General features: G+C 37.0%; 1 protein-coding gene across 5 annotated transcripts in view; it reads left to right on the top strand.

The window, feature by feature from the left end:
- MYO16 (myosin XVI) overlaps positions 1-27257 on the top strand; it is a 379293-nt gene that overhangs the window by 308182 nt on the left and 43854 nt on the right. For all 5 annotated transcript variants that reach the window (XM_071566752.1, XM_071566844.1, XM_071566927.1 and 2 more), the window contains 3 exons: positions 6224-6323; positions 19946-20042; positions 25445-25691. In XM_071566752.1, the coding sequence (XP_071422853.1) occupies positions 6224-6323; positions 19946-20042; positions 25445-25691 (444 nt within the window). The remainder of the gene's footprint in view (positions 1-6223; positions 6324-19945; positions 20043-25444; positions 25692-27257) is intronic.

The raw sequence follows: 27257 nt of genomic DNA on the forward strand, positions 1-27257 counted from the left end.
GAATTCATTTTTTTTATTTGCATAGTTAAATCCACTAATCCCATGAGCTGAACTATAATTTATATTCTACTTATTATTCTGCTGCCACATTGTCTGAATTGAGGAAGCCTCTGCCTAATTACAGGAAGTATATGAATAAATATTCCAGGATTAAGACACACATATCTTCATTACTTTTCTCCAGAAATTGAAATTCAGATGTCTAGAAAAGACTAAAGGTTGCTAAACCTAATACAAAACCCCATAAAATTTAGAGAAAAAAAATTCTCCAATTAATTTCTTTTATCATTCATCACAGGGTATTATCTTTATCTGAGAAATTTAGCATACTTTTTATTTAGTCTAAATTGAAATATCCCAAATGGCCACTTCTTCTGCAAAGGTATTCTGATCCAGTGGATTTCATAGTCATGATCCTCTGTCAAAAGCCTGTACTGAGTCCCACATGGCCCCAGGGGTTGACCCACATTTGAGTAACTCTAAAATTTTGTTCTGGGGATTTTCTGAGTTTTTTCCACTTTTATTTCTTAGCCCTTAATTTTGCTCTATTATACCAGTTACTTACAATTTATTATTGTCACTCTAAATGTATTATCCTTTTTCCATAGAAATGTTAAAGCATGGTATGTATTTCCCTATACCTCTCTATATAGGAACTGGATTTTTAATTGTTGAAGCAAAATTCAATATGTTTCAGCAGATAAAAACTTTTTGGGCTCCTGTGGCATATATACAAACATTGTTCTAAAACTAAGATACCCAGTCAGTTTGCTGTAAGATCACTTTTAGCATTATTACTTTCCATGTTTCTTTCTGTCAGCAAATGTCTGTGTGCCAGATTCACCCAGAGAGAATAAAGCTGCTTGCAGTTTTTCCAAAATGGCTCTAATTTTATTTCCTCCCTTAATTCCTATTGGTCTTCAGATCTTGTCATTTAATACCATGTTGCTTGATATCACTTAAGATGTTAAAAAAAAACCCCTAATACTGATATGGTAGGCAGATGTTTTGAAGTGTTGGTTCATTGCTATATATACTTGTTGTTTCAGGCACCTTGCATTTCATCTTCACCTTTACAACAATCTATTTCTATAAGTCTGTCTGAAGCAGCCTCAGTGCAAAAATTTTCATAAAAGGTGAACCTTACAGTCTTCTTATACTATATTTTTGTAGTTTCATAATAAAAGACACAAAAAGAGTCTGTCTGTTGTAATCTGTTATTTATAATGGTGTCTTCTTCTCAACATCAAAAGGTTTATTCTCTCAAAATTTTTGAATACCTGCTTTAGTTGTTAATATTTATGCTGTATAATGAGGTCTTTATGTCACATATACTGTACAAAGATTGACAGAATCACTTTTATTTTCTTTGAAACTATAATAATCTATTTTCCTTTTTCTAATTATCTGTAGTTTCCCATGTTCCTCATATTTTACAAATAATTAGGTTATTTCTTCAAGGAAAAAAGGGAATATAGCACAGGAAAGTGGAATGAATGAATATGTATCCTTTACATACAGGTAACATTAATCAAAAATTCATCCTGTTCTTTGCTGCTGATTGCTTTTATAAGTTTTCAGCTGAAAATTTTTCAGGCATCTTTTATTTTCTTAAAGAAAATAGATATCGCTCTTCAGTAGATAGGGACTCTAGATATTTCAGCTATCTCTTGATAGACTTTTTAAATACAAACCTTGCCTAACCTACTTTCCCCATCCTCTCTAGATCCAAACAAAAAACCCTAAAAATCCTCTGTTATGAACACATAGTGGCAAGTTCTGCAAAGTCCACTTCTTTCACACACTTCACGGACATCAATACATCAGTCAGTTACTGGCTGTCAAAGAAAGAGAAAAGAAAGTTTAGAAAGAGGGAAAAGGAGAATTTACCAAGACAGCACAACCTGATTTTACACCTTTGTGATGCCAATCTTTAGATTTCTTCTAGCGGAAATACAGAATACAATTTAATTTTGATTGCTATCTTTTATTCACTACTTCTTGAATAGATCTTACTAAATCATACCTGTTTACCTGCCTGAACAGAGTACATTGTAGTAAACAAAAGAGAAAATGAAACTACAACATAATGAATTACACTGACAGGAGTGATTATTTTTCCTTGCATAAGCAGTGTTTGGATATTCAAAACTTAAAACTATATAACTTAGCATTCTTTTAAAGCAGTTACCTGCCAGCCATATGAAATCTTTATCAAGTTAAAGACATGGAAAAAAGGAGTTGCTTTCAGGAAAGATTTGAGTTCTGGAGTCAGAAACTATCTACTTACAGAAGAAAGAGAATTGCAGTCAGCAGCTACCTCTAACTTTATTATTTTTGGTCTTCTTTTCTTAACTAGGCAAGAGAGACATGAGAAAAAGAAAAACAAAACCAAGAAAGCAAAGAAAGTAGTTCTGTGGCTTGAGTTCAAATATAACTATGTCGTTTTATTAAGCTATTGATTTGGAGCTGCTTCTTTTTGTGCCCTTTTTGCTTCTTATGTTCTTTCCTTTAGTCTCTGCTATCATGCTGATGTGCTATTGAGACCAAGTGAGTGGTGTTTATTCCAATGCTTAATGATTTGTTGAGCTTAAAGATTCAGACCTGGGAGTACAGCCCTACAGCCTATTTGTGCACACTCCGTGTAAATCAAGTAGTGGGCTGAGCCTTCGAATATTACTGTGGGTTACTGTGCCATAACCTCAATGGGAGAATATTCTGTCTTGGGGAAAAACAGCCTGCTGGATCTTGTCAGCTGTGCACTTCAGAAAGTGAGGGAGAAAATTATTAGATAACATCCTTGTCTGTGAAGACCCAAGGGAACTGAGTTTTCCATATTCACAAGCTACATGTAGGTATTGGCAGCAATATCTACTCCAAACAAACAAAAAATTACCCTGATAGAGAGCATCATTAAGAAGCAAAGCAAGAGAGGTCAGAGCACATTTCTGCAACACCAGAGAATCCTCGCCAATCTGTACATGCTAACAGTACAAGCCTGTATAGCCAGAACATATTTCTTCTGTTTAAGTGTGTGAAAATGGCAAGTTTGGACAAGGAGAATGCTAAGGAAAAAAGTCCAGGAAATGGAGCTTCTCTCACACTGATGTCATGCAGGTGGGTGCTGGGAAGAGCCCCCCTGCCAATGGTAGTGTCCCCTGTCTCAGCTTGTGAATAGAAGATGTCTTGCATTTATTTCCTAATCCACAGTACATTAGTCTTGACATGGCAGTGGAGGGATATTGGTTCAAATTTATCCTTTAGATCTCCCTGATTTGTATTTTATTTTGGATCCCTTAGTGAATGAGTTGCTCTGGCTATGCCTTGAAATATTGGGGTTTATCACCTTAGCTAGGAAGGAGATTCACTTTGTCTTATATAAGGAGTCTAGGCTGGAGTCAAGAGCATCATTTTTTTTACTCAGTGGAAAGGCATGATGGTCTTACAGGACACAGTTCATCTGACCTATTGTAAACATCAATATTATAGTAGGGTATATGACACGAAAATAGTCTATTCTACTGAATCTTAAGCAGGTTTAGACAACTAATTTACCAATCCAAAATCAGCTGAAGTGTATTTCACGGGATTGAATTAAACCAGGAGATCATTCTGGCTGAAAAATATTTCCAAACTTTCTGTTGCTTTTGTTTAAGCAGACTTATAAAGATAAAAATGATTGATAGCAAATTATGACCCCAGGCCTAAAGATACTTTTTCATTCTAGGTGTTTAACCAGCATATTTTGATAAGAGAGATGGGAGAAATAAATTTTCTCCCTCTCTCAGTTACTCTGCAGGAAAAGTAACTCAGTCAGACAAGTAGACATAAAGGTGAGCTTCCTCTTAGTCACCCAGAATTTAAGCATCTAGTTTAGACTTCTCTTCTGAGTCCATCTATGGTCAGTGGAGAAAGGCACCTCCAGAGGGCAATATCTTCTCATTTTAGCAAAAATATCTAGAATGTATAGAGCAAGTCACCCTACAGAAATATCTGTCTTCCCAGACTACTCTGAGAATGAGATGACTAGCTTGGGTTGAGTTTAGCTTTTCAGTGTCCAACATAGTTCCCTTCCAAGTGTTATGCTATGTTCACAGAGGAAGTTTGTGGCAGAAATAAATTTCTATAGTTAGCTCTTTCTCGGCTGCCACAACCATTTTAGCCCATCCTCTTTTTCTAAGATTGGGCATGCTTTAATGAATAGAAGGGAATTTTGAATTTTGATTGGACTTCCATGATAATGTAGTGGAATTTCAGAGACTTCTTAAGCTGGAGAAATACAGTGTCTGGACTCCTGTGTAGTATGTAGATTGTAAGGAATGTTTGGCTATCCTTGAATCCTGTGATTTGCATTTATCTAAAGTAAATCTGAGCCAAACTTAGAATTTCAACCTTCTAAATTTTATTTTGGCTCTGTTTCAGGAATTAATTATATTTTTGGGGGGTTTTGCTGCAAGGGAGTTTCAGGCTGACCATTTTTGCAGTTGCTTCTTCATGCATTGGGAGTCAATGCTGAATCATCTTTGTTTCAGTCAGCAGTTGCTAAGCTTTCCAGCAGTTGTCTCTGTCGTACCTCTGATTCCTATGATTTCTAAGAAAACTCTGTTTATGCAAGTATGGAAACAAGGTGGCTCCAGCCTTAATAGAAGTCTATAAAACAAATGTCTTTGTGACCTTACAGCTAGTTGAACTATTGGGAAAATTCTATCCCCAGTTTTCTACTACTAATCTGGGGTTTGAGACTAACTAAAAGGATCTGTGGTGAAGACCTTCTTACCAGCATTTCTCCAAACTATTTCTAGGCACAATTTGAGAGCTAGGACAGGATAGTTATCAGTCAAAGAAGGCAGCTTGGATGTGGCTGCACTCTCTTGAAAGGTGACAGAGTTTAATAGAACATAGGAGATTTCATAACATTGCATGCATAAATAGATCAACACGCTGGGGTTTTGCCAGATGGTTTTTATGCCAGAGAAACAGTCCATCTCACATTTCATATACTAGTATAGGCTTAGCCATGGAGTCCTCAGAAGAACTGCTACCAGACTCCAACACCAGACCAGAGAACATTTCCAGACTGTAGAACCTGAGGTACCCAAGGGTCTCTGCAGCCACATGAAACTAGAAGTCTAGGTGAAATTTGGTCCTACAGCAGTTTACTTCTTGCAGCTATTGCTTCAAAGTTACCAAATGTTCTGGGACCATTGGTCTGTGTGAGTGGTCTAAGGACAGCACAGTTTTGGGCTGCAGCAGAGCTATAGGTGAATTCAGCTGTTAAAGGACTAAATAAATAAAATGTCAGGAAATGCAGTTAGCACACAAAAGTCAAAACTTACCCCTGTTTCAATAAAGTTTAATCAAAAGTGACATGATTACAAAGTATATAATTTTCAAAACCTGTCTTTTTATGCTGGAAAAGCCTTCCAACTCCTTACATGCCATCAGATCTAGACAGAGCAATACCTTTGGAAAAGTGTAGTAATAATATGTAGCATAGAGATGCATAAAATTCATCAATTTCTTTAGTAATACATTGATAGTAAATGCTGTAATAAGTCCACAGGTATAATTTTAATTTTATAAGTTGATGGGCTTTGCATTACTAAAGTTTCCTTCATTGGTTTTTTTATCTGGTACATCAAAGAACCCTTTAATATCCAGCATTTTCTGTTTTGAAGGTACTCAATGGTATAGTAAACTTTCCTGTTGCACTTCATTCCATACTGTAAACTGATCAAGTTCCTTAAAGTCTCTTTGTTATATGACTTTTTGTTTAAAATTAAGAAAAATTTACTTCAGACTGATGAAAAATGCTTTTGTCAATGTCACTTTCTTATTAATTACTCTTTAGGAGGCATAAGTTGTGTGACACATACTGAAAATGTGTTTTCCTCCTTTCAATGACCAATTCAGTACCAATGATATTGGTTGGGGAAGCCTTTCATTCCTTTGGCATTCACTTTCAGTGAGGCATCCAAAGAGCTGACAGGAAGAAAATCTGGGGTTTAGGCATCACTTGTCCTACACTGTTATTCACCAAGGTAATTTCTAAAAACATACAAGATTTAAAGTGATGTGCCTTCTTGTTTTCTTCCCCTTTAACAGAATCCCAAGCTTCCAGTTTAGAAATTAATGTTTGAGAGTCAAAGAAAAACTGACAATTTCTGCAAAACTGTAAACCAGACCAACATTAGAGTAATTCTACTTCTGCTGATTTTTTTAGGTATAAAGATTTGTCTGATACAACAGCAGGAGAGAAGAAGTTGTCTGCCAAGGAGAGATGTCGTCTTGTTCTTCAGCAGTGTAAATTACAAGGCTGGCAGGTTTGTGATCTACAAAGCAATTAAAATATCATTCTTTAAACAAGCTAGCTGAGTCATTTCCATTGTGGCAAGCCACCAGATCCTTTGCAGCAGTATATTCTTTTGACATTCAATATATGCTTTGGTATATTATCAAACTGATTTTCTGATTTTTCTAGAATATGAGTAGCTGCGATCATTGTGTCAAAAAATTCAGTGTATTCTTGTGGGAAGGAAAATCTTTCAATTAAGCGTGGTACACTGTAAATTTGTATCCAGATTTTTTTAAGGTATTTGGTATGCACATTTTAGTGGTTGAATGGTTCCTGCATTACAAAAAAGTCCTACATATTTCCTTTCCTTAAAATCCTATGCTAATTGCTATACTGTCAAAATAGAGGAGACCGAAACCAAGTAATTAGGATTTCGCATCTAGTCAATGCCTTTGTAGGTACCAGCATGCTGATCCACTGATATACCAGGGTAACTGCAGTTCCTGTACACTGAGTAAAGTTAAAAAAAAACAAGGAAAAGCACCAAACACTGGACGGGAAACTCTCAGCTTACTACCCCATCTCCTTACCTGATTTATATATCACTTAATTCTCATCAGCATAAACATTGCAAAATGAATGTCTCCCTTTGTCCAGAGTGCTCAGACATCTCCTTTGGGTAGTTTTGTAATTGAGCAGGACTGATTTCTTTAACATATGCACTTTCTAAAGAAAATGGTGTTTTTCTTGCACAGTACAGAAGCTACTGTACAGAAATTAAGCTTTCTGTAACTTATTGTGCGGAGCATTCCTTGAAGTGACATTAGCTTCAGGTTAAGGCATGTTTCCAGCCTAGGAGGACTGAAATCTATTACACAAGAGAGCATCCAGACAATTTTCAGGGACAAGTATGAAGTTTAGGAACTGGACAAATGTTAGGGCACTCCTGTAGGCTTCTTTGGTTTTGGGATCTTCTAATTCTTGTATGACCTCAAAGTAGTAAGATGTCTGGAAAAAATTTCTGCAATGGCTTATGGAGGACATGGACTATGTCACATTGTGTACTACGGGTCTTTCTCAGTCACCCAGATTCCTTGGTAAGAACAGGAACAAAGGTAGGCCCCCCACACTAGACTGGGAGCACATGTGCATGATTACCTGCACTCAGGCACATAAGAAAGCTTTTTAAAATACTGTTAAGACCCCATTTTAGTCACTTAAGGAAGTAGTAGGCACATATAGCTCCACTCCCTTAATAGCAATGATCAAAAGGATGGACCCTGAGAAAGATAACAATATGAAACAAGACTTGCTTTCCCTACCCAGGTTTCTTAAGTCAGCTCTGGTCTATGTTCTGCATCCTTCACAGAAGGTTCCCTGTGAAAAAAAAAAATCATTATCATCTAGAAACTGTATCTTCTCTTGCAAGTCCCTGGAGATGAGAGTATCATGCATCTTCAGAACTTGTGTGGGGCTACAATCTTGACATTGGGCAAAAGATGTGTAGTAGTAACTGCATAGTGTGCTCCAGACACAAAATACAGAGCAGGATGCCTGTGAAGTTTATTTCCACTGAACCAAGAACTAGCATTACAGCACAAGAAAAGGCAATTGGCCATCCGTGAAAGCCTAGAGCTTGAGACTAGCGATTCTGTAGTGATTGGCATGTAAAAACAAGCCTGAAGCCTTGGAAGACAAAAATGTTAAAAGGAAGTTGTGAAACAGAGTCCATCCATCATGGAGAGGACTGAAGCCTCTGATCTCAAACAAATTTTAGAGGTTCTCACTCCAGAATCTCATTAACACCAGGGAGAGTCAGGTGTGCAAAACTACAGCAGTGCATAATGCATTGTCCGTCAAACTGGAAAGGAACAAAACTCTTCAGAGACATTGATAAGTTAAATGGAATAGGAGAGTTTGGGGGTGGGAGTTGTACCATTGTCATTCAGTGACTGAGAAGCACATGGTGACAGACTAACTTGAAAGGAACAAGGTCTGAAAAAAATGAGTGACCTTCTCCATACACCTTTTTGAAGACACAGAGAGCTGTGACCAAAAAAAATAAAATAAAAAAAAATGGAGAGATGAAAATCATAGAAGACAATTTTAGAAGAAAATTCACTCAAGTCCAATTTTTTAAACGCTCAGTGAATATAAACTTGACACCAACATATTTTGTATAGGTGATACAAAACCATATACTCGACTATCAGCAGTGGTGACTAATGTCTGTGTCACATAATGTCTCTTTCTCTGTTATCTTTTTAATTCATTTGACTAATCATGAAAGTTGAACTTTAAATAACAAACTAGATGAGGAAGCTTAAACAATCTGCAGTTGTCAGGGGTGCTCTCTATGCTTTTACAGCAGAGGACTCTGAAAAAAGGAGGAAAAAATTTTAAAGGGAGAAGGAGGGAGGAGGAAAGGGAAGGAGAAAAGGAATTAGGGAGAAAGAATTATGTCAGTTAGCAAAGTCAAAAGAAAGGAGTCACCTGTAGTGCATCACTAAAAATCATCCAAGAAGTGGGGGGTTACACACATAACCAGTCTATTCAGCCACTGTTGCCAGCAGTAACTACTTCAAATGAGTCACTGCTGGAACTGAAAATCTATTTGTTGCAGGGTTTCATGAATAAATCAAAAATTGTCTTCCCCAACACTGTTACCTGCAAATCCCTGAAGAGCTGTTGCAAATTCAGGTAGATAAATGAACTAAAAAGGTAACTAAATAGTCACATCAAAGATGATTATGTTTAGGAGAAAGCAAAACGCATCTGAAATCAACCTCCTGCTTATATGTCATCAGGAGATGAGGTTGCCAGTAAACTCCCCAGCAGAGCGGGGGGGGAGGGAGGGGCGGGAATGTGGACTTTTTAGCTGAATGAATCTAGATGATACTTTAACTTCCTTCTGATAATATACTTCACCATTCCATTTTGAGAAAGGTGATATTAACCTGGAGTAGGGGAAAATGTTCTGAAGTAAAGTCTGAAAATGTGTAAAGAAAATTATCTCTTTGTATTTATTTCCTTCTTGACAATTTATCTTTTCCTTCTCACATAAGTTGTGTTTGGAGAGTGTTTTATTAACCAACAAAACAAAAAACCCGAAATCCTACTCACAGAACAAGTTCTTCCCTCTCTTGTAAATAGTGCAGTCTGTTTAGAAATAGAGAAAATGTGCAGAAGTTCCAATAGCAGAGTCCAATTTTGGTTTATTATCCACTGTTAAGCAGAGCATGAGGGCAAACACTATCAGATAGACAATGTCTCGTGCTTGATTCAACAGCTTCTGTGCTAGTGGAAAGTATTTATTATCATTAAGGTTGGAAAAGATCTCTAAGATCACTGAGTCCAGCCTTTGACAGAACAGCACCACTTCAACTAGACCATGGCACTAAGTACCACATTTAGTTGTTTCCTGCACACATGCCTGGGCAGCCCATTCCAATTGTTATCCACTCTTTCAGTGAAAAATTTCTTCCTGATGGCCAAGCTGAACCTCTCCTGACGTAAATTGAGTCCATTTCCTTTTGTTCTATTGCTGGTTGCCTGGGAGATGAGGCTGATCCCCACATTGCCACAACCTCCTTTCAGGTAGTTGTAGAGAGCAATAGGGTCTCCTCTCAGTCTCCTTTTCTCCAGGCTAAACAACCACAGCTGTCTCAGCTATTTCTCACAGGACTTGTGCTCCAGACTCTTCACCAGCTCCACTGCCCTTCTCCTGATCCACTAGAACACCTCAATGTCTTTTCTGTAGTGAGAGGCCCAGAAACGGACACAGGTCTGGAGCTGCAGCCTCTACAGTGCTGAGTACAATCAGGGGAACAATCACTGCCCTAGTCCTGCTGGCCACCCTATTTCTGATACAAGCCAGGATGCCACTGGCCTTCCTGGCCACTTGGGCACACTTCTGGCTCATCTTCAGGCAGCTGTTGGCCAGTACCCAAAGGTCCTTTGCCTCCGGGCTGCTTTCCACCCACTTTGTCCCAGGCCTGTAGCACTGCATGAGATTGTTGTGATCCAAGTGTGGTAACACTTGGCCTTATTGAATCTCATAGGATTGGCCTTGGCCCATGTATCCACCCTGTCCATATCCCACTGCAGAGCCTCCCTGCTCTCTGGCAGATCAACACTCTCGCACTCTCGCACAACCTGTTGTCACCAAACTTACTGAAGGTGACTTTATCCAAACAACTGCTGATTATACTAAACAGCACTGAGTTACTGAGCCTTGGGGAACCCTGCTAGTGACCAGCTGCCAGCTGGATGTGGCACCAGTTATATTCACCACCACTTTCTGGGCCAGGTCATCCAGCCAGTTTTTAACCCAGCAAATAGTTCACCCGTCTAAGCCATAGGCTGTGAGGTTTTCCAGGAGGATATTGTGGGAGTCATTATCAAAGGCTTTTCTAAAGTCCAGATAGACAGCTTCTCCCTCATCCACTGGGTGGATCAACCGGTTATAAAAAGAGATCAGGTTGGTCAAGCAGGGCCTGCCTTTCCTAAACCTGTACTGGCTGACCCGCTGATGGTCCTGTATGTGCTGCATGATGGTACTCAAGATGATCTGTTCCATAACCTTCCCTGGCACCAAGGACAACCTGACAGTCTTGTAGTTCCCCCATTTCTCCTTCAGGCCCTTCTCATAGCAGTGCATCACACTGGCCAACCTCCAGTCATCTGAGACCTCCCTGGTTAGCCAGGACTGAGAATAAATGATGGAGAGCAGCTTCGTGAAATCTTCCGCCAGCTCCCTCCTCTCTGTAGGATGAAAGTCATCCAGTCCCACAGACTTGTGAGCATCTAAGTGTCTCAGCATGTCACTAACTGCTTCCTTCCAGATTTCAAGGTTTCCATTCTGTTCACTGACCCTGTCTACCAGCTCAGGGGGCTGGTTGCCCTTTCTTCTTTGCATCCAATAAAGGATGGAGATTTTCCTTGGCCCTCTTTTTGTTTTTAATGTATTTATAGAAACAATTTTTATTATCTTTCCCTGCATGTCCAGACTGAGTTCTAACTGGGCTTTTGCCTTTCTGATTGTCTCTCTCCAGGACCAAGAAACTTCCCTGTACTCTTCCTGAGTTGCCTGCCCCTTCTTCCAAAGGTCATAAACTCTCTTTCTTGCCCCTGAGTTCCAGCAAAAGCTCCCTATTAAGCCAGACTGGTCTTCCCCACTGGTTTTCTCACATAGGGATAGCTTTATGAAATGTGTTTGTTTCTTGGGTAAGCCGAGCTGGAGACAACTAAACTGGGATAATAAAAGAGCTGTTCCCTTGAAGCTGACATACCATACAGTTTCAGTCACGTAATTACCTTAACTACTGGAATTATGAAAGTGCAAATCTACTAATGAAAGGCAATTTTTGCATCCTGACTCTGTGTGCAGCCTAGATAACGTATTCCTTCAGCTTAAATATATAGCTGGTCACTACAAGCTTAGCTACATGCTGTGACTTTTAAGCACATCTGATGTAAGAGAAGATCATATTTCTAAATCAAAACAAATTATTGCTACTCCAGACAGAGTTAAAGTAATAGACTTGTTCAACCCCTGTAGAACTCAGAGTTGTGCTGTTAATTCTAGAAGAAGCTAGATGATATTTAGTAACTTTAGGGTTAAATTGAGTGGATGTACTGGCTGGTCCATATAAATCAGAAGAATGTCCTGCCTCTGAGAACATCTGAAGGTCTTTATATTAGGAAATCCACATTTTCAGTGTTGTGTTCACATATTGTTATGCAGTAATGCATTATCTAAGCAAAACCTACAATCTCAATAGCATGACTTAAGTTGCAAACATTATCATGCTTTCGAGAAGCATAAACCACAAACAGTCCTTGGCTCTTTTTACTGACATAAGGAAACTTTCATTTGTTTGGATTATCATTCCTCACACTGTTAAGCTTGCAAACATAGATTCAGTAAAAAAGAGTTAGCTCATAGCTTACTGAGCTTTCTCATCAAAACTTGGAGCTCTACATTTTGTTTGGCTGGCTCAGTGGTCTGCAATTAACCCTTTCCAGGTAGTTCAGATGCAGCTTGCTGAAATGCAAACAACTTTTAACACAACAGAAGAAAAACAAAACACTAATTTAATTTGATCTTGCTAGACAGTGCAGCTGTTAAATACAAGCACTGCAAGGGTCAAACATCACTGAAAGTGAATCTTTCAGCCTTTGACTGCTAGAAATGCCTGTCTGGTTAAAAGAGAGCAATCCTTAAAAATGTCTAATAAAAGTTTTGTCTGCCAGTTTTTAGCCTGCCTCTTCTCACCCACAATGATTCCTGCTTATCAGTAGCCTTGAATTCTGAGCACAAGTGATCACTCACTTTGCCAAGAGTAAGATGAGTCTTAAGTTTGAAATGGGATGATCCAAAGACTCATCAGGTATGAAATAAGCAGTACCAGCAGAGTTAGTCAGAATGTTTTTATGAAGCTCCAAATCAGCATCAGATAGTTGCATGAGACAGACACTGTGTTAATGCCAGTTCACATTTTTACAACTGCAGACACTGCTGAAGTTGTTTCAGGAGCCTACAGTGTCTCTAGAGAAATCATCCATGCCAGTGTGGAGCTGTATTATTAAAATTCCACTCATGAACAATGTTAATGCAAAGAATAAGCCCTCAATGAAGAGAGAACCCAGAAGTCCATCTAGAAATTTTAAATTCTTCTAAAACTTCTAGAACTGCAGAGGTAAAGCAAATTCTGATCCACAGTTCTTACCAGTCAGTGAGAGAACCATATTTGACTACTGATCTATGGGTGTTTCGTTTATTGATAAAGCTATCTTTAAGTATTTTTCAATTGCAATGTTTTAATATACAATATACAGAGTTCTTTTGGGGAAAAGTATATTTATGATTAAATAGCAGAATGCAGAACATAAGTAGCATATGATTAAATCAGAGAAATGAGCAGAAGTATATGAAATCATACATATGTTAATTTTATGCTCAGTTCAGAGTGTCTTTTAAGTTATTATTGAAATTGAACTGTTTCTTTTGGTTAAGAATTAAAGTGGTCACACTATATGGGTTGCTTTGTACCTGATACACTGAAGTACTACTTTGCAAGCAACCTAATATATAAAGGATTCTTACCTCTTTTTTTCCCCCCCTCAAGTAGGAAAACTTCAGTGCTCATCAATTCTATGCCAGTTCGTTCACTTGTCATTTAGTAATTTTGACTGTGCTGGAAGACAATTTTCTGTTTGTTTTGAATATCTTACTTTAAGAGTCAAAATTTTTTCAGGCAATTAAAATCCCAGAATGGTTTCTAGACTAACAGTCAATTATGAAAACACTAATGTATATTCTTCCCTCATACTTTGAATTATGTCGGTAAAACTATATTTTTCCATCATAATTTTTGTTTCATTATATCACCTCCTTACATACTGAAAATAATTTGATCATAGCAAAAATCACCAGAGACTGAGTTTGGACCTCACCATTACTACCAAAAGACTGCCCTGGGTGAGGCACTGCACACAAGCTTTTCCAGTGGCTTTGTGCCACACAGTACAAGTCCATCCTATCCCCTCAGCCAGAAAATAGGATGGATGGTTCACTTTGACCTCGGAATGCTCACAAGTTCTCATTCTTTCAACACAAAACTGTATTTTTGGTTCCTATTTCTATTTTTTCCCCTCTAGAATATAGTTCTCTCTCTCTGCATCCACCTTTCAAGATTTGCTTATTATTGCTAGTCTTGCTAAGTCTTAATTTTCTTTCTGATATCTTTTGCAGCTCAAATCTGGATTCTGTCTCCTCCCTCTTTCTCTCTCCCCTACAACCCCTCCTGTCCTTCCATCTCTTGACACTTTTCTCGTTTTCCACACTTACTTTCTTTTTACTTTTTTAGATACTTTGCTTCATATTTGGTCCCAGTCTTCATCCCTTATTTGTCTAGGATTACTTTTGCAGTCTTCACTTCAGGGTTTGCTTTCTGTGCCATTGCTGTCCCTGTTGCCTCAGATCACACCAAGACACTATTTCATATGATTTCTTTTGCCATGAATGAGTGGATAGGCTCAGTTTAGGAATGATACCATAAAGTAAGCCTAGAGAGGAGGTGGGGAGCACATTATACCACTACGTTTTGGTGCTATGGCTATTTCTAGAATTTTGAAAACTGGAATGATAGGTCCAGTAAATACCAAGATCCCGTGAGATAAAACTGGGGTCAGGTTTCCTCCACTGAGTGTTTCTTATATGCATCTTACATTTCCTGATTGCTTCCTTTCCTGTGAGGCGGGTCTTCTTGTTGCTTCATTAATGTGAAGAACTGTGAGGTTTGTACAGCTTTTAGAAAATGATTGACCATTTTTCTGCCCTTTTCCAGAGAGCCAAATGACAGTCTTTCGCCCTAAAGTCCAGGGCCTGACAAACGCTTACCTAAATGTTTGATGTCATTTGCATGAACACCGGTCTGCTCTTATATTAAGGTCATATATAATCTATGCTACAGAGTAGGTTTATTCAGCAGGTACCACAGTGCAAGGTCACTAGTTTGCAGAGACTAAGGAGGACTCTTAAAATATATCATGAAAAGCTAACAAATAGAGGGGAGAGAGAAAACATTTAAAAATAACATTTCAGGACTTAAAGATCAGTAAATGTGTTTGTCATTATATTTTTACAGACATATACAAGGGAAGAGACACATTTTGAAATAGTTTAAAGGCTTTTTCTCTGTTTCATTAATGCACTGTGAAAATGTGTGTCATTGTGTAAAATATCATTAGATTATAGTTCTCTGTCTTTTGTAGGTAGTTATTTTGAAAGTACTGCCAGAAACACACAGCACTCCCACAAATTGCCTTTTTTAAACTAAAGAACAGCTTTACAGATTCCCTTGACACCTATTAAGTATGAGCTAATACTGCCTCCATGCCACCTACACACCATCTCAGCATCCATTCCATAGTTTTGAATGTCTGTACTTCTACGTCCTACACCTTTTCTGTAAAATTAAAGACAAAAAAGAAAAAAAAAAAAAAGAAAAAGGAAAAAGGAAGAGAAAGCACAGCTCCCTCCCATCATTCTCCTTCCTTCTAGGAAAAAAAGTACACCCATAGCAGTAATTGAGGCTTTGGTAGTCATCAATGACAATTTCACTTAATCTTTTAAAAATGTGTCATTTTGAAAAATAACATTTAAAACTCTAATGCTTTTCTAATTAAAATAACTAGGACTGTAATTCACAGATGGTTTACTTTTACAGGAGCCTGAATGATATTAAAATTTCAGACTCAGATGAGAGCACTCTGTAGTCCAGAAAGTATTGAAAAGTGAGTGGAAGAATATTTGAACCTTTTTTCCCCTAGGCAAGTGGGAAACATTTTGTGATTAGAGAAGAGACCAGAATGATAACAGGTGGCAGCCTGAAAAACTGTTTTTATATCTGACATGTGAAATTCCAACATTTTTCAGCATTATTACTTTCACTGATCACCAGAACTGTAAAGAGAACAGTGAGACTACCTTGGGTTTTGTCAGCTTTAGAGAGTATCAGATTTAGCTGAAAGACTAAGCAACACAGATCTCCAGCATGATTAACATAATCCAATGTGTTACAGTAGTTTCTGCTATACATGTTCCTGTCTAAAGCTCTGCTCTCTGTAGACCTGTCAAACAATGTAAAATCCATAAATAGCTTTTATCTGAATGTAAAAATGCATTTGTATTGACATTTTGTATTTCTTCATTCACTTAAAAATTGTAGCAGGCTCCTGCTAATGAAGTTCAAGGCATAAGTGATGCCACAATAACTCCATTTATATTGTTCCTTGGGTGTAGGATGACAGAAAAGAGCAGTAGTGCTTTGCATGCTGCTTTGTGGCTCTGCAATACCAAACACTTGTAACTAAACTGACCATAAGCTTCAGCAATAGTCTTGACTGTGATTTTGTGACTGCATAGTGCAAAATAAATTGCAACTCAATGTTTATTTGTGTGTTAGTCATGAAAGTAATTGAATATGGGCTTGTTAATTTTGCCATGGGCATTGCTAGTAATCAGGTCTTTTTTAAAGTTTGAAAACAAAACTTTTCGTCCCCTTTTCTACTGACAGAGTGCCATAATATTGCTCTAGTAAGTGAAGAAACAAGCACTCTTTAAAGGGCAGAAATGAGGAAAAAGTGGATGATTTGTCATAAGTCTGAAACAGAAGGGAAAAAAGACTCCTATATGATGTGGAGGGTTTGTGGAAAGAAAAAGTGAAGTATAAAGAGAAAATATAATCAGACTAGAGGAATATAATTTTATTATGTTTTTGTATCCACTTTTTCATTGTCTGAAAGCTGCTCAGATAAAATGGTAATTATAATAACCACATGATAATTTAGTTACAGTTAACCATATGAATAATAATTCAATTATTCTTACAAAAGAATTTGGAATTTAAGGTGATGTAAGCAAGAAGATGAAGACGTTAGTAGCCAAAGTTAATTATAAGACAAGGTCAATATGTGGTTTGACAAGATGGATGGAAAAATAATTGTTTGATGTGCATTTATTACACAATTTGAAGGGTTTAGGAACAGAGCAGATGTGGTGGGAAGAGCCAAGATGACCTAGAAGAAAATTGAAGGAACAAAAGTAGAATACTTTTGGGGAACACAGGAGAAAATTTAGGTGATTTGCTAGGAAAACGTGAAAAGTTTGCTTGTTCATGACACAAGATCAGATATCTAAAAGAGAAACAAATTTAAACTAAAGAAGAAAGTAGTTGACCATTGTTTCTTAGAGGGTTTTTTATTATTAAATAAGGGGGGGAAAGGAAAGATTCCTAAGGAAATTTAGGAAGCCATGGGAAGGAAGCCACTTCCTGAAGACATGAAAAAGGCAGTCAGAGTGCTAAGATAAGCAGGCAGTGCTAAGTGCTAAGATAAGCACAGAAAGAAAAGTGAAAGCTTCAGTTGGAAGTCATCAGTCGAAAAAATGAGAATGAGAGTATGTCCCTAAGAGCAGAATATGAGGGCATAATTGGATGTCAGTGAGATTGCCTCAGACAAACATGAAGTTAAAAATTGGAAGGCATCACTCAAGATAATCAAGGTAAATATAAAGACATCATTTTACTGGGGTATCTACCATTGGAGCTACACAGAAACAGGGTCTAGGAAAATCAGTATTGTTCTGGAATAATACCTCCAATTTGCAAGCAGCATGATTAGTAAGTCTGAATAGAGGAGTTGCTCTGGGATAGTAAGTTAAACTAGTATGTGTTCCTGCCCACAGTAGGAGTGTTGGAACTACATGATCCTTAAGCTCTTTTTCCAATCCAGACTATTCTATGATTCTATGATTTTTGTAGCTGCAGAGTTTTCTAAAGTAACTGTTCCAGGCATTTTTCACCATACAAAGAAAGCCTATTCCCTATTTATGAGTTTATATGATGGTAAGACAAGTAAAATGTGATTTTTGTCACCTTACCTCTGCACATTTTGCTATAATTCAAAAGGGATTATTTTATTGGGAAAAGAGATGATAACAGAATAAAAAAAAAATTGCCACGTGAGTGCATCTGATTTTAACTAAAAGACTACCAGTTGCACCATCACTGTCTCTCAGTTCAAACTTAAAAATTACAGACTTTTTAAAGCATTTGATTCAAAATCTCTTCTCTCTAGAGGGGAAACGGGGGAAGCCAAGGGACAAAAATGTGCCCCAGTCATTTCTGAGTTTTTTTAATGGAGTTTAGATATGATATATATGTCCTGGCTTTCTGTTGTTCCCCACTATCAGGATATTTATTTGACAGTGTTTGGATTGAAAACAATTAGTTGAAAAGCTGTGCAAATAACTATAACTGTCTGCCAGATCTAAACTAAAAAACACAGCAGAATGGTTCAGTGTGCTTGCGAGCTGGAGACAAGCAAGACTTGGAATGAATTTCTTCAATTTCAATGAGACTGTTATTAATTAATCAGTATTCCTTTTAGCCATTCCAACTTAATAGTTGGGTAGAACTAGAATCTTCACTAGGTAGCACAGCTGTCTGTTAATGGTCCTTTTATTTCTGTTTTTTTCAGTTACTTACTGGTTTTAGAGTTGCTAGGTTGCATGTAGTTTGGGGGTTTTTTAAGTTTGTTAGAAAGGAATGCTTTTGAAGATGATACAGAAAAGAATTTTAAAGTATTGTTTCAGCTTGTTCAGAAGGTATCAAAAGAAAGGTGTTTTCTTTTGATCTAACAAGCTAAATTTGTCTGTAAAGGGTAAGAGCATCTAATGGTTGTTATTTCAAGAACTACATGAATTAAACCAAGCACAATACCAGAATGAAATCATACCCTCAGTCAATATTTAGGAGATTATTTTTCACAAATCAATCCCTTTGTTACTGTCTACTTAGCTTTGATTCTAAAAGGAGACCCACAACACAGCTTCAGTTGGCAAAGCTGGGAATTAAGATTCATATTTTTACTGGATGTTAGAAATTGTCACTAATGACAGTGAGTTTCTCCCATCTTCCAACTTCAGTTAAATTCTTCCTGTTCCACAAATGGCAGATATCTGTTACCATTTCCTCCTTCACATGGGTTTAAGTTTTATCACCTTTCTCCATTCACACACCCTCTGCTTTATAAAAGCTAAACATTATTTCCTATTATGTTATCTAACACATTAGCCTAATTAGATTCAGAATGCTTTTTTTCCCAACCTGTATTTAACTTAAAGATTGTAGTATTTGTTCTGAATGTTTTTGGAACTGAAGTAGAACTTCATACCTGGCACCTTGCTCATCCTTTCCAAATACATATTTTATTCAACCAAGTGATACTACCCTTCTCTGGGGACACCCCCTTGTCACGGGGGAGAAGCTTGCGTGCCCTCATGAGGTTGAGAGCTATGCTGAAGATGGTTTGTGCCACCGGTAGGGTCTCCCATGCCAGACAGGTCTCAGCTGAAGGGTCAGACAAAGTGTGTCCACGGGCAGGATGGGCTCGCTAGCCATCTGGCAACCATGCTAGGAGAAGGACAACTCCAATCCCAAACCCGGGCAGATGGAGCTCGCTTAGCCCTGTAAGGTCATCCATCTAAGAGAAGGATACTCTAACCAAACCTACGTCCTGAGGTATTCGCTGTCACTGTCCAAGCTCGCTAGGCCGTGGCAGATGAACCTTAGGAGTAAAGGGTGGGGCCAGTTCTGCGCATGCTGTGCCTCACCTAAAAAACCCATTGCACAGGCTTGAAGGGTTCACCCACATTGCAAAGCCCTGTAGTGACAGGTGAGGGTTGAAAACGGCAGGTGATAGGAAGCAGCTGGAAGCCGCAGACCCAACCCTGCATGCAGGCGGTTCAGGACAACGCAGAAAGAACCGCTCCTTGCCAATGTCACCTAGGGAGATGTTTCGCTGTGCCTTTTGTGACCGGACCTGCCTATCCCGTATTGGCCTTTTTAGCCACCAGCACGCTTGCAGCAAGCGTGGGTAGTGCCCTTCTCAAATCTTCGTTCGCGAAGCCTGGCCATGATGATGATCATACTACCTCTCTGTTTAAAAATTGTTATACTGCTCTTAAATTGCAGATCTTATTTCAGCCTTTTACTGGATTGCAAACATGCTATCGTTATTTACCTGTCATTACTTTGGCCCTTTTTGTTGATGATGAAGATTTGCCTGCTGTTTGTATTCTAGATAGGAGTCCGAAAAGTGTTTCTTAAGTACTGGCAAGCTGACCATCTCAACGACTTGTGCCTTCAGCTTCAGAAGAAAATTATAACCTGCCAAAAAGGTAACAATTACAGAACAAGTATTTCTGAGCCGTCGCTTTGTACACTAAGCAGAATATTGTATAACAAAAAGATTCTCTCCCCCTTGAATAGCTGCTGTATTTTATACATTTCCCTACAGATATATTTCCAGCTAACTACTTATACAGATTTTTTGAGACAGTATTAACATTGGTGATGTTTGCACTTTCTGTCTGTTAAGCATAATTTGGTGACAAACAGTTGACTGTAAATAAAACTTAGGGGATCTTAAGTATTTTCTTTTTAAAATATGCTCAGTGGCTTTTCAAGGCATTAATATCACCTTTAATATCTCATTGCAAGTCAAATATTGTAATCATGACAGAAAATTGCAGCATTTTTCAAATATATCAACAGCAAATATAAACCTAATAATTTAGTATGTTTAATTGTCTTTTCCCCTTTTCTTACAACTTTTGTATTTGACTGCTATTTTTTTATGTTTGGCATTTTTTCCCCTTTTATGCCTGCATTTTTACGGAAGTCACACTCAAAATTTTTGGCACAATTTAAAAGGAGTTACTGCCTCCTGATTTCCTCTTCCTTAGGCTCCATTTCCTATCAAAATCTCAAATAACTGTTGAAAATGTGAATATTGCTTTGTTTGAAGAAGCTTCCTTCACAATTCATTATTAATCTAATTGGCTGATGTGTGCAACAATCCCTATTTTCATCTATTTAAAGGAAATTAAAGAGACAAAGTCATATCTTGTATGGGGGGTTTTGTAAGATACATAATATTGCAAACTTGAGAAATACAAATCTCTTTCATTGTAACTATCTGTTCATCACTGTGAGCATGTAGTGAAAAAGAGGAAACTAAGAGAAAACCTGCAGCAAATGAAATCAAACTAAATCAGAAATGAATGTGAAGAATGACAGGTAATAGAGGCCAGAGTTCAGCTGAGTTTATAAATTCAGCCTATTTTTTTATGCAGATTACCCTGTTGTGTTTACACATTTTGAAAATCAATACTGGTTTATCTTCTTTATGTTCTCATGCTGACTTATCAAAGAATGGAAATATTTACCTTTCAGAGTCAAATCTGCAAGCTGAGTGCTTCAGTATAACCCTACACCAAAATTTAAAACATCCTCAGATATGTTGATGTTTTGCAGAGGTAAGAGAATAGACTGCCAAACCCTGCCTGAAGAATGAAGATAGAAGGTCTTCTTGGCTCCTTACAAAATATTTTTCTTGAATTTGCTTCTAGCCCTCCTTAGTTAGGGTAACATGAAAAGTAATTTTCACCAAAATTATGTGTTCAAGTCTTCTTTGCAAACCTATGGGTTATCTTCATCCTTTTTATGATCTGGGAAACCTGAGAAAATCAGGAACTTGGATGAGTAAGTAGTTGGACATCCATTTCATGACATTAGCTCATGAAATAAGCTGCCCTTTGCAAACGGGTACAATTGTAAACTTGCAGAATTAGCATGCTGTAGAGCTCTAGTAGATTTAGAATAGAATAGGGTACCAGTGGATTGTTCTTATGTAATCCTAAAATTGGAATCCATATACTTTACACTGGCATAGTGATGCTCAGTGAGTAATGGTGTCAGCCCTGGTGTATATCCACATTATTCTCTACTTTACATCCATAGGTCTTTGGAAGCTAAACCTCTCTTGATAACATGTAGAGTAATAGGCAAACTAGTCAATAATTACAATATAAGAAAGAAATAAATCTATAAGAAAACATATAAATGAGGGCTATGAAAACTGTGAAGGGTCTAGAAGGGAAGCTGTAGGAGAAATAGGTGAGGTCACTTGGCTTGTTCAGCCTGGAGAAGAGGAGACTGAGGGGAGACCTTGTTGCAGGCTTCAACTTCCTCATGGAGGGAAGCGGAGGGACAGGCACTGATGTCTTCTCTGTGGTGACCACTGACAGGACCCAAGTGAATGGCATGAAACCATTTGGCAGGGGGGAAGGCAGGTTAGGTATTAGAAGAGCGTTTTTTACCCAGAGGGTAGTTTGGCACTGGAACAGGCTCCCCAGAGAAGTGGTCTCAGCACCAAACCCTACATAGTTCAAGAAGTGTTTGGACAACACTTCCAGGCACATGGTGTAAGTCCTGGGGTGGTCCTGTGTAGGGCAAGGACTTGGACTTTGAAGATCCTTGAAGGTCTCTTCCATTTCAGAATATTCTATGTGCTTCTGTGATTCAAATTTCTGTATCAAGCTTCAAATGTAGCATCATAAGGACTTTAAGGGGAAACAGGTCTTTCACCAAATTTTTATCAACTCTTTTTAGGTCAGTCTAAATAGCAATCCCTTCCCCAACATTTGGGAGAAGAAACCAAACCAAAGCAAGCCAGATAAGTCTTTTTTCTGAAGTTTGTCTTACATAGGCAAAGAAAAGGGTCAAACTAATGTGAAAGTATGTGTGGAAACACTTTTTATATAAAAATGCATCTGTGAGTTTAGAAAGTCTGTCATATTTTTTTCACAGTTATGAGAACTACATATGGTACATTTTGACCTGAATCACTGTGAAAATTTTTTGTATCCGTAGGAAAATCAGTAATGCTGAAGTCCTTTCTTCAAAATTCATGTAGCTGAGGAATTAACTTTAATACATTGCATACACAATAGTTATTACATTTCTCTTATAACCTAGATCCATGGTCTACTTGAATTTTGATTATTCTAATCCTTATCCTTAGATGAACTCTAAAGAATTAGATATTTTTTTGCCCTATGGGTGCTAACCTCAATTATTTTAATTTGCATAAATGAGAATTATTTTAGATCTACATAAATGAGGAGCAAGTTCAGAAGACAATCATAGTACCCAGTACCCATATAGTAGTACATGAAACTGAGCAATAAAGGCCTAGGAGAGGACAACTTCATTTCATGGCAGTTTTTTAGGATATAAAACTGTCAGTTTTATTCTGTGTTGAACTGAAGAAAAAAATCTAATGTTCGCACAGAGAAGAAAATGTGGAGAAATGTCCATCTTTTAAAGAAAAACCTGAGCTACTCAGTTCATGGAAATGAGTGGAAAAGTGTGATGTCTGATCTGCCAACCCTTCTTGACAAAGCTTTGTTTCTTTAAAACATCTTGATTTTGATGAAAATGCATAATTCAGGATAGCTTTACAGTATGTAAAGGTTACAACTGGCTCTACTGTATCTCATTTTATTGGACCATTTCAGAAGGCAACTTTAGCTACTCATTCATGCCTGCTAAAAATTCTACCAGAAGACTGACTTCTGTATTTCTTTATCCTAACTAGTCTTGGTGGTAAAAGCACATACATACACACAGAGTCTTGTTACTTCAAAATACAGACTTTTTTCCAAAGTCAACCAGGATTTGATGCTTAGCTATTTGTGAAAAAACCTGTCTGCTCTGCAGCAGATAGGTTTAAAGAGAATAATTTAGGAAGAAGAAATCTTTTATTGTTAAGTTCTTTTGAAATTTTCATATTTGAGATCAGTGAACTCTGACAATGTTCTATGCACATATTCACTCTTTTACAACAGCAACATTTGAATTCAGGCTCGGTAAATGTATATCCAATGTGAATACTCTCATAAAATTCTCAGCAAATAATTTTACTAGTAATTTCCTTTACAACTAAATTGGGTAAGTGCATTACTGTGTCAGGTTTTTAAAAAGTCAGATTTTGTGGAATGTAACTAAAGGGTTTGAAAATTACATGTATGGTTCTGGTTATAAGAGTGTAAACCTTCAAGGCTTTCAATTATAAATTATTTCAAAATACCTAAACTTGAATACTTTCAAACTGAGTGAACTGTGTATAGAACTAGTCTCAGTACTTTAATTCTAACCTTTCTTATATCTCATCAGCTGAGCACTGAGCATCTCTAAAAAAAATCTTATTTTTAGTATCTAAACAAGGACATAAAAGGTGATAGAAAATGTCTTACATTACCCTATGCTTTAGCTGTTTATTTTATTCAAGAGCATTTTATATTCATAGAAGATTGATTGTATCTTTCTTTGTTGACATTTTTCCTTTAGATTATTTCAGCTTGACTCTATGTCTTTTAATGTTCTGCTATGTTAATGTTAATGCTGTGTTCCTAAATCTGAAAGTTAATTACATTGTTCAAAAGGCCTAGTGCACTTAAACAATTTTTTTATCTTGTAATCTTAATAGTAACATTTTCAGTATTTTTCCCCAAACCCAAATGAACATCATACACAGACTATTGCCTGCTGACTTCACTTATAGAAAACTTTTGTTTAACAAGATTTAAAGTAACCATAATAAGCAATGATGAAGTTTGACTTGGTTTTCATACATGTAGGTTGATGTACTGAAAACAAACTGTATTTTGGGCAAATGGCAAGTAATTCTAAGTTCTTTCCTAGGAGGTACAAAGCAATGGTTCTAGATCTGGAAAGAAACATTATCTTGTGGAACTTAAAAAAAAAATGCCACCCACACAAAAACAGTACCTTCTGTTAACTTCCTTCCTTCTAAGACAAAACATATGCCCTGAGAATACTAATATCATATGTTGCAGGTGCAGTTATTAAAATAGTGCCGATTTCATCATGGCCACAGAAGTCCCTATCTCTTGTGCTTCTGATCAGCTGAGTACCTCTGAAAGTCCAGGGGAGTGGATGGTATTCAGGTTGGGTAGGATTTGTTGTAATGAGGCTACATACTTAAGAAAGTTGTACAGAAAGCTTTTGCAGAAGATGCACCAAAATTGTTTCCCAGCAGAAAGCTGACAAAGACTGTGAAGATAGATACATGAAGCTGATGCAATGTAGATGAAAATTTTAAACTGAAAAATGCAGACATGATTTGACAGATACGTTTGAGAAATTTGCATTAAATTAATCTAATTGTTTTTGCTGAAAGGGAGTGAGCAAAGTTTTCAAGTGAGCAAAGTCTCTAAGTCAAATGAAACAATCTTGTGTTGGTTTTGGTGGGATTTTAGGTACATTGAAATATTTGAAGTATTTTTTAAAGCTACCAACAGCAAACTATCATTTAATTCCTTCTGCATTCAATGCAATTCATTTATCCAGGCTTCTGTTTTGAAACAAACTATATCTCGACCTCTGCAGTGTAAATGTATGCTTTCACAATCTGTAGTATACAGATATAGTTTCTGTTGTAACGTAATATAACATTCAGTGAAAGTAAATGTTGGGAGTTGTGATACTTCAAATGTATGACTTTACTGTCACTACTTTTTTTAAGCACTGGCAGTAGAAAAGAGTTCCATTTTACGATGTTATTTATATGCCATGAGAATTCTTTCATTCTTTGTGTAAGATATTGACTTCAACTTGACTTGCTCACATTTACAGGAGAACACACACTAATATTAAGTTATTCATCAATTAGTTGTCTTTCATTGGTTCATATTTTCTCCTTCTGCTATGGTAGTTGTCAGAGGATTTCTAGCTCGCCAGCGCTTGCTACAGAAGATGAGAATCAAACAGCAAGAGGTCACCTCAATCAAAAGCTTCTTGCAGAATGCTGAGGATATGGGATTGAAAACATACGATGCCTTGGTTATTCAAAATGCTTCTGATATTGCTCGGGAAAATGACCGGCTCCGCAACGAGATGAACGCTGGTTACCACAGGGAGAAGTTAGAGGCTAGAAACAGACCAGAAGAAGGCCACAAAAGGTAAGATAAGAAACACCTGATGTGAAGAACTAACATGTCTCTTCAGTTCTTGTGATTTCTTTCTCTGCTTAAAAAAACACTGAAATGATTGAGAAATTGCAAGAGAATTCTGAAGTATATGCTCAGCCCAAATCAATGTTAGGTTGTAATTTTTTATATATCAGTAATTAAGTCTAGAAACTTAAGGAAATCACTATATCCTATTCAGAGGAGACTGAGCTTTAGAGATACTTGTTGAGGTCCCTGACTCTATTTTACAGAAATATTTTCTAATTCTATGATAGATTATAGTGTAACTTTCATCAAACTAAACAAGCAAAAGGAAAATTCCTCTAACTTAAAATTCCAACACTGAGAAACTGCTGAGATAATGGAAAACAGCTAGGAAAGTGTTAAAATACTATAAAGTCCAGATTAAGAAAACCCGATTACACATTGAACTAAGTAGATTGATTGTGAGGAGGATCTTTTTATTTAAAAATGGGCAAATGTTTTTTGTTTAACTCACATCAGGGTGTTCAGGAGTACCTATTTTATGAATACTGTAAATGCAGGAGAGCCTTTCTCTAGGAACTGAGCTCCTGATCTTTTTTCTCTCAGACAGCTGAATGGGCAGAGTTATCATTCAGTTAATCAGTATGTGTCAATAGTAAGAATGTGTCTGTAACTTGCTGGACATGTAAATGTTTATTTTTCCATAGGAACTTAATTTTCATCCAGAACAATTCCCTTTGCTTTCATTGCTTTTGTCAGTGACTTTTATTAAAGTGAAAATGGCAGTGCATCTGCTTAATTAGTTTCAAATGTCCCAGTGATTACATATTGGAGGAAATGCCTTTGTAGGAAAGACTGTAATTAAACATTACAGTGAAAACAAATTATCCACTGAGCACCATGCTTTCATCTTTTGCTATTTCATTTACTACATGGGCAGCTGGTTATATCCTGTGTATGAATTTCAGCTCTGCTTGTGATTTGCCATGCAGAAATATGATTTAAAAAGAAAAATGCTGCAGCATTTGTTTGTAAAATGACAGTATAGACATCTTCTATCTAATACACTACTACTCTGAGTTAAAAAGCTTTTGATGTTTTGATTTTTGGAGGAATAAAATTTAGAAGAATTTTTGTTAAAAATCAATTTGTTGTAAGCAGCTGGAACATTATTTTTCAATATCTGTTCAAATAGCAAAAAAAAAAAAAAAAAAGGGAAAAAATACAAAATGTAAAATTCCCAAAGTGCAATAGAAACAGCTAAACTTAATGTCATAATAGTAACAATTATTACTAAAGGTGATAACAAATAACAAAGTTTAAACTGGGAAATATACAGATATCTGGGTGGAATTGTTCAAGCAGCCAATGTAGCTGGTTAAAAAGGTCATCTAATATTTTAAAGATTTGCATTATCTAAATAGAATTTATAGTTTATAGTCTTTTTAGAAAATAATGATAAAGGCTTAGCATTTGCTGCCTCAGTAACTTTCTATTAAAATGGATATCCCCGAAATTATCATTCAGATTGAAAATGCAGCTTTTGATTGTGTGTAGCAATCAAAGTGTGAA

The sequence above is a fragment of the Pithys albifrons genome, chromosome 1 (genome assembly GCF_047495875.1).
Source record: "Pithys albifrons albifrons isolate INPA30051 chromosome 1, PitAlb_v1, whole genome shotgun sequence".
NCBI classification, from domain to species: Eukaryota; Metazoa; Chordata; class Aves; order Passeriformes; family Thamnophilidae; genus Pithys; species Pithys albifrons.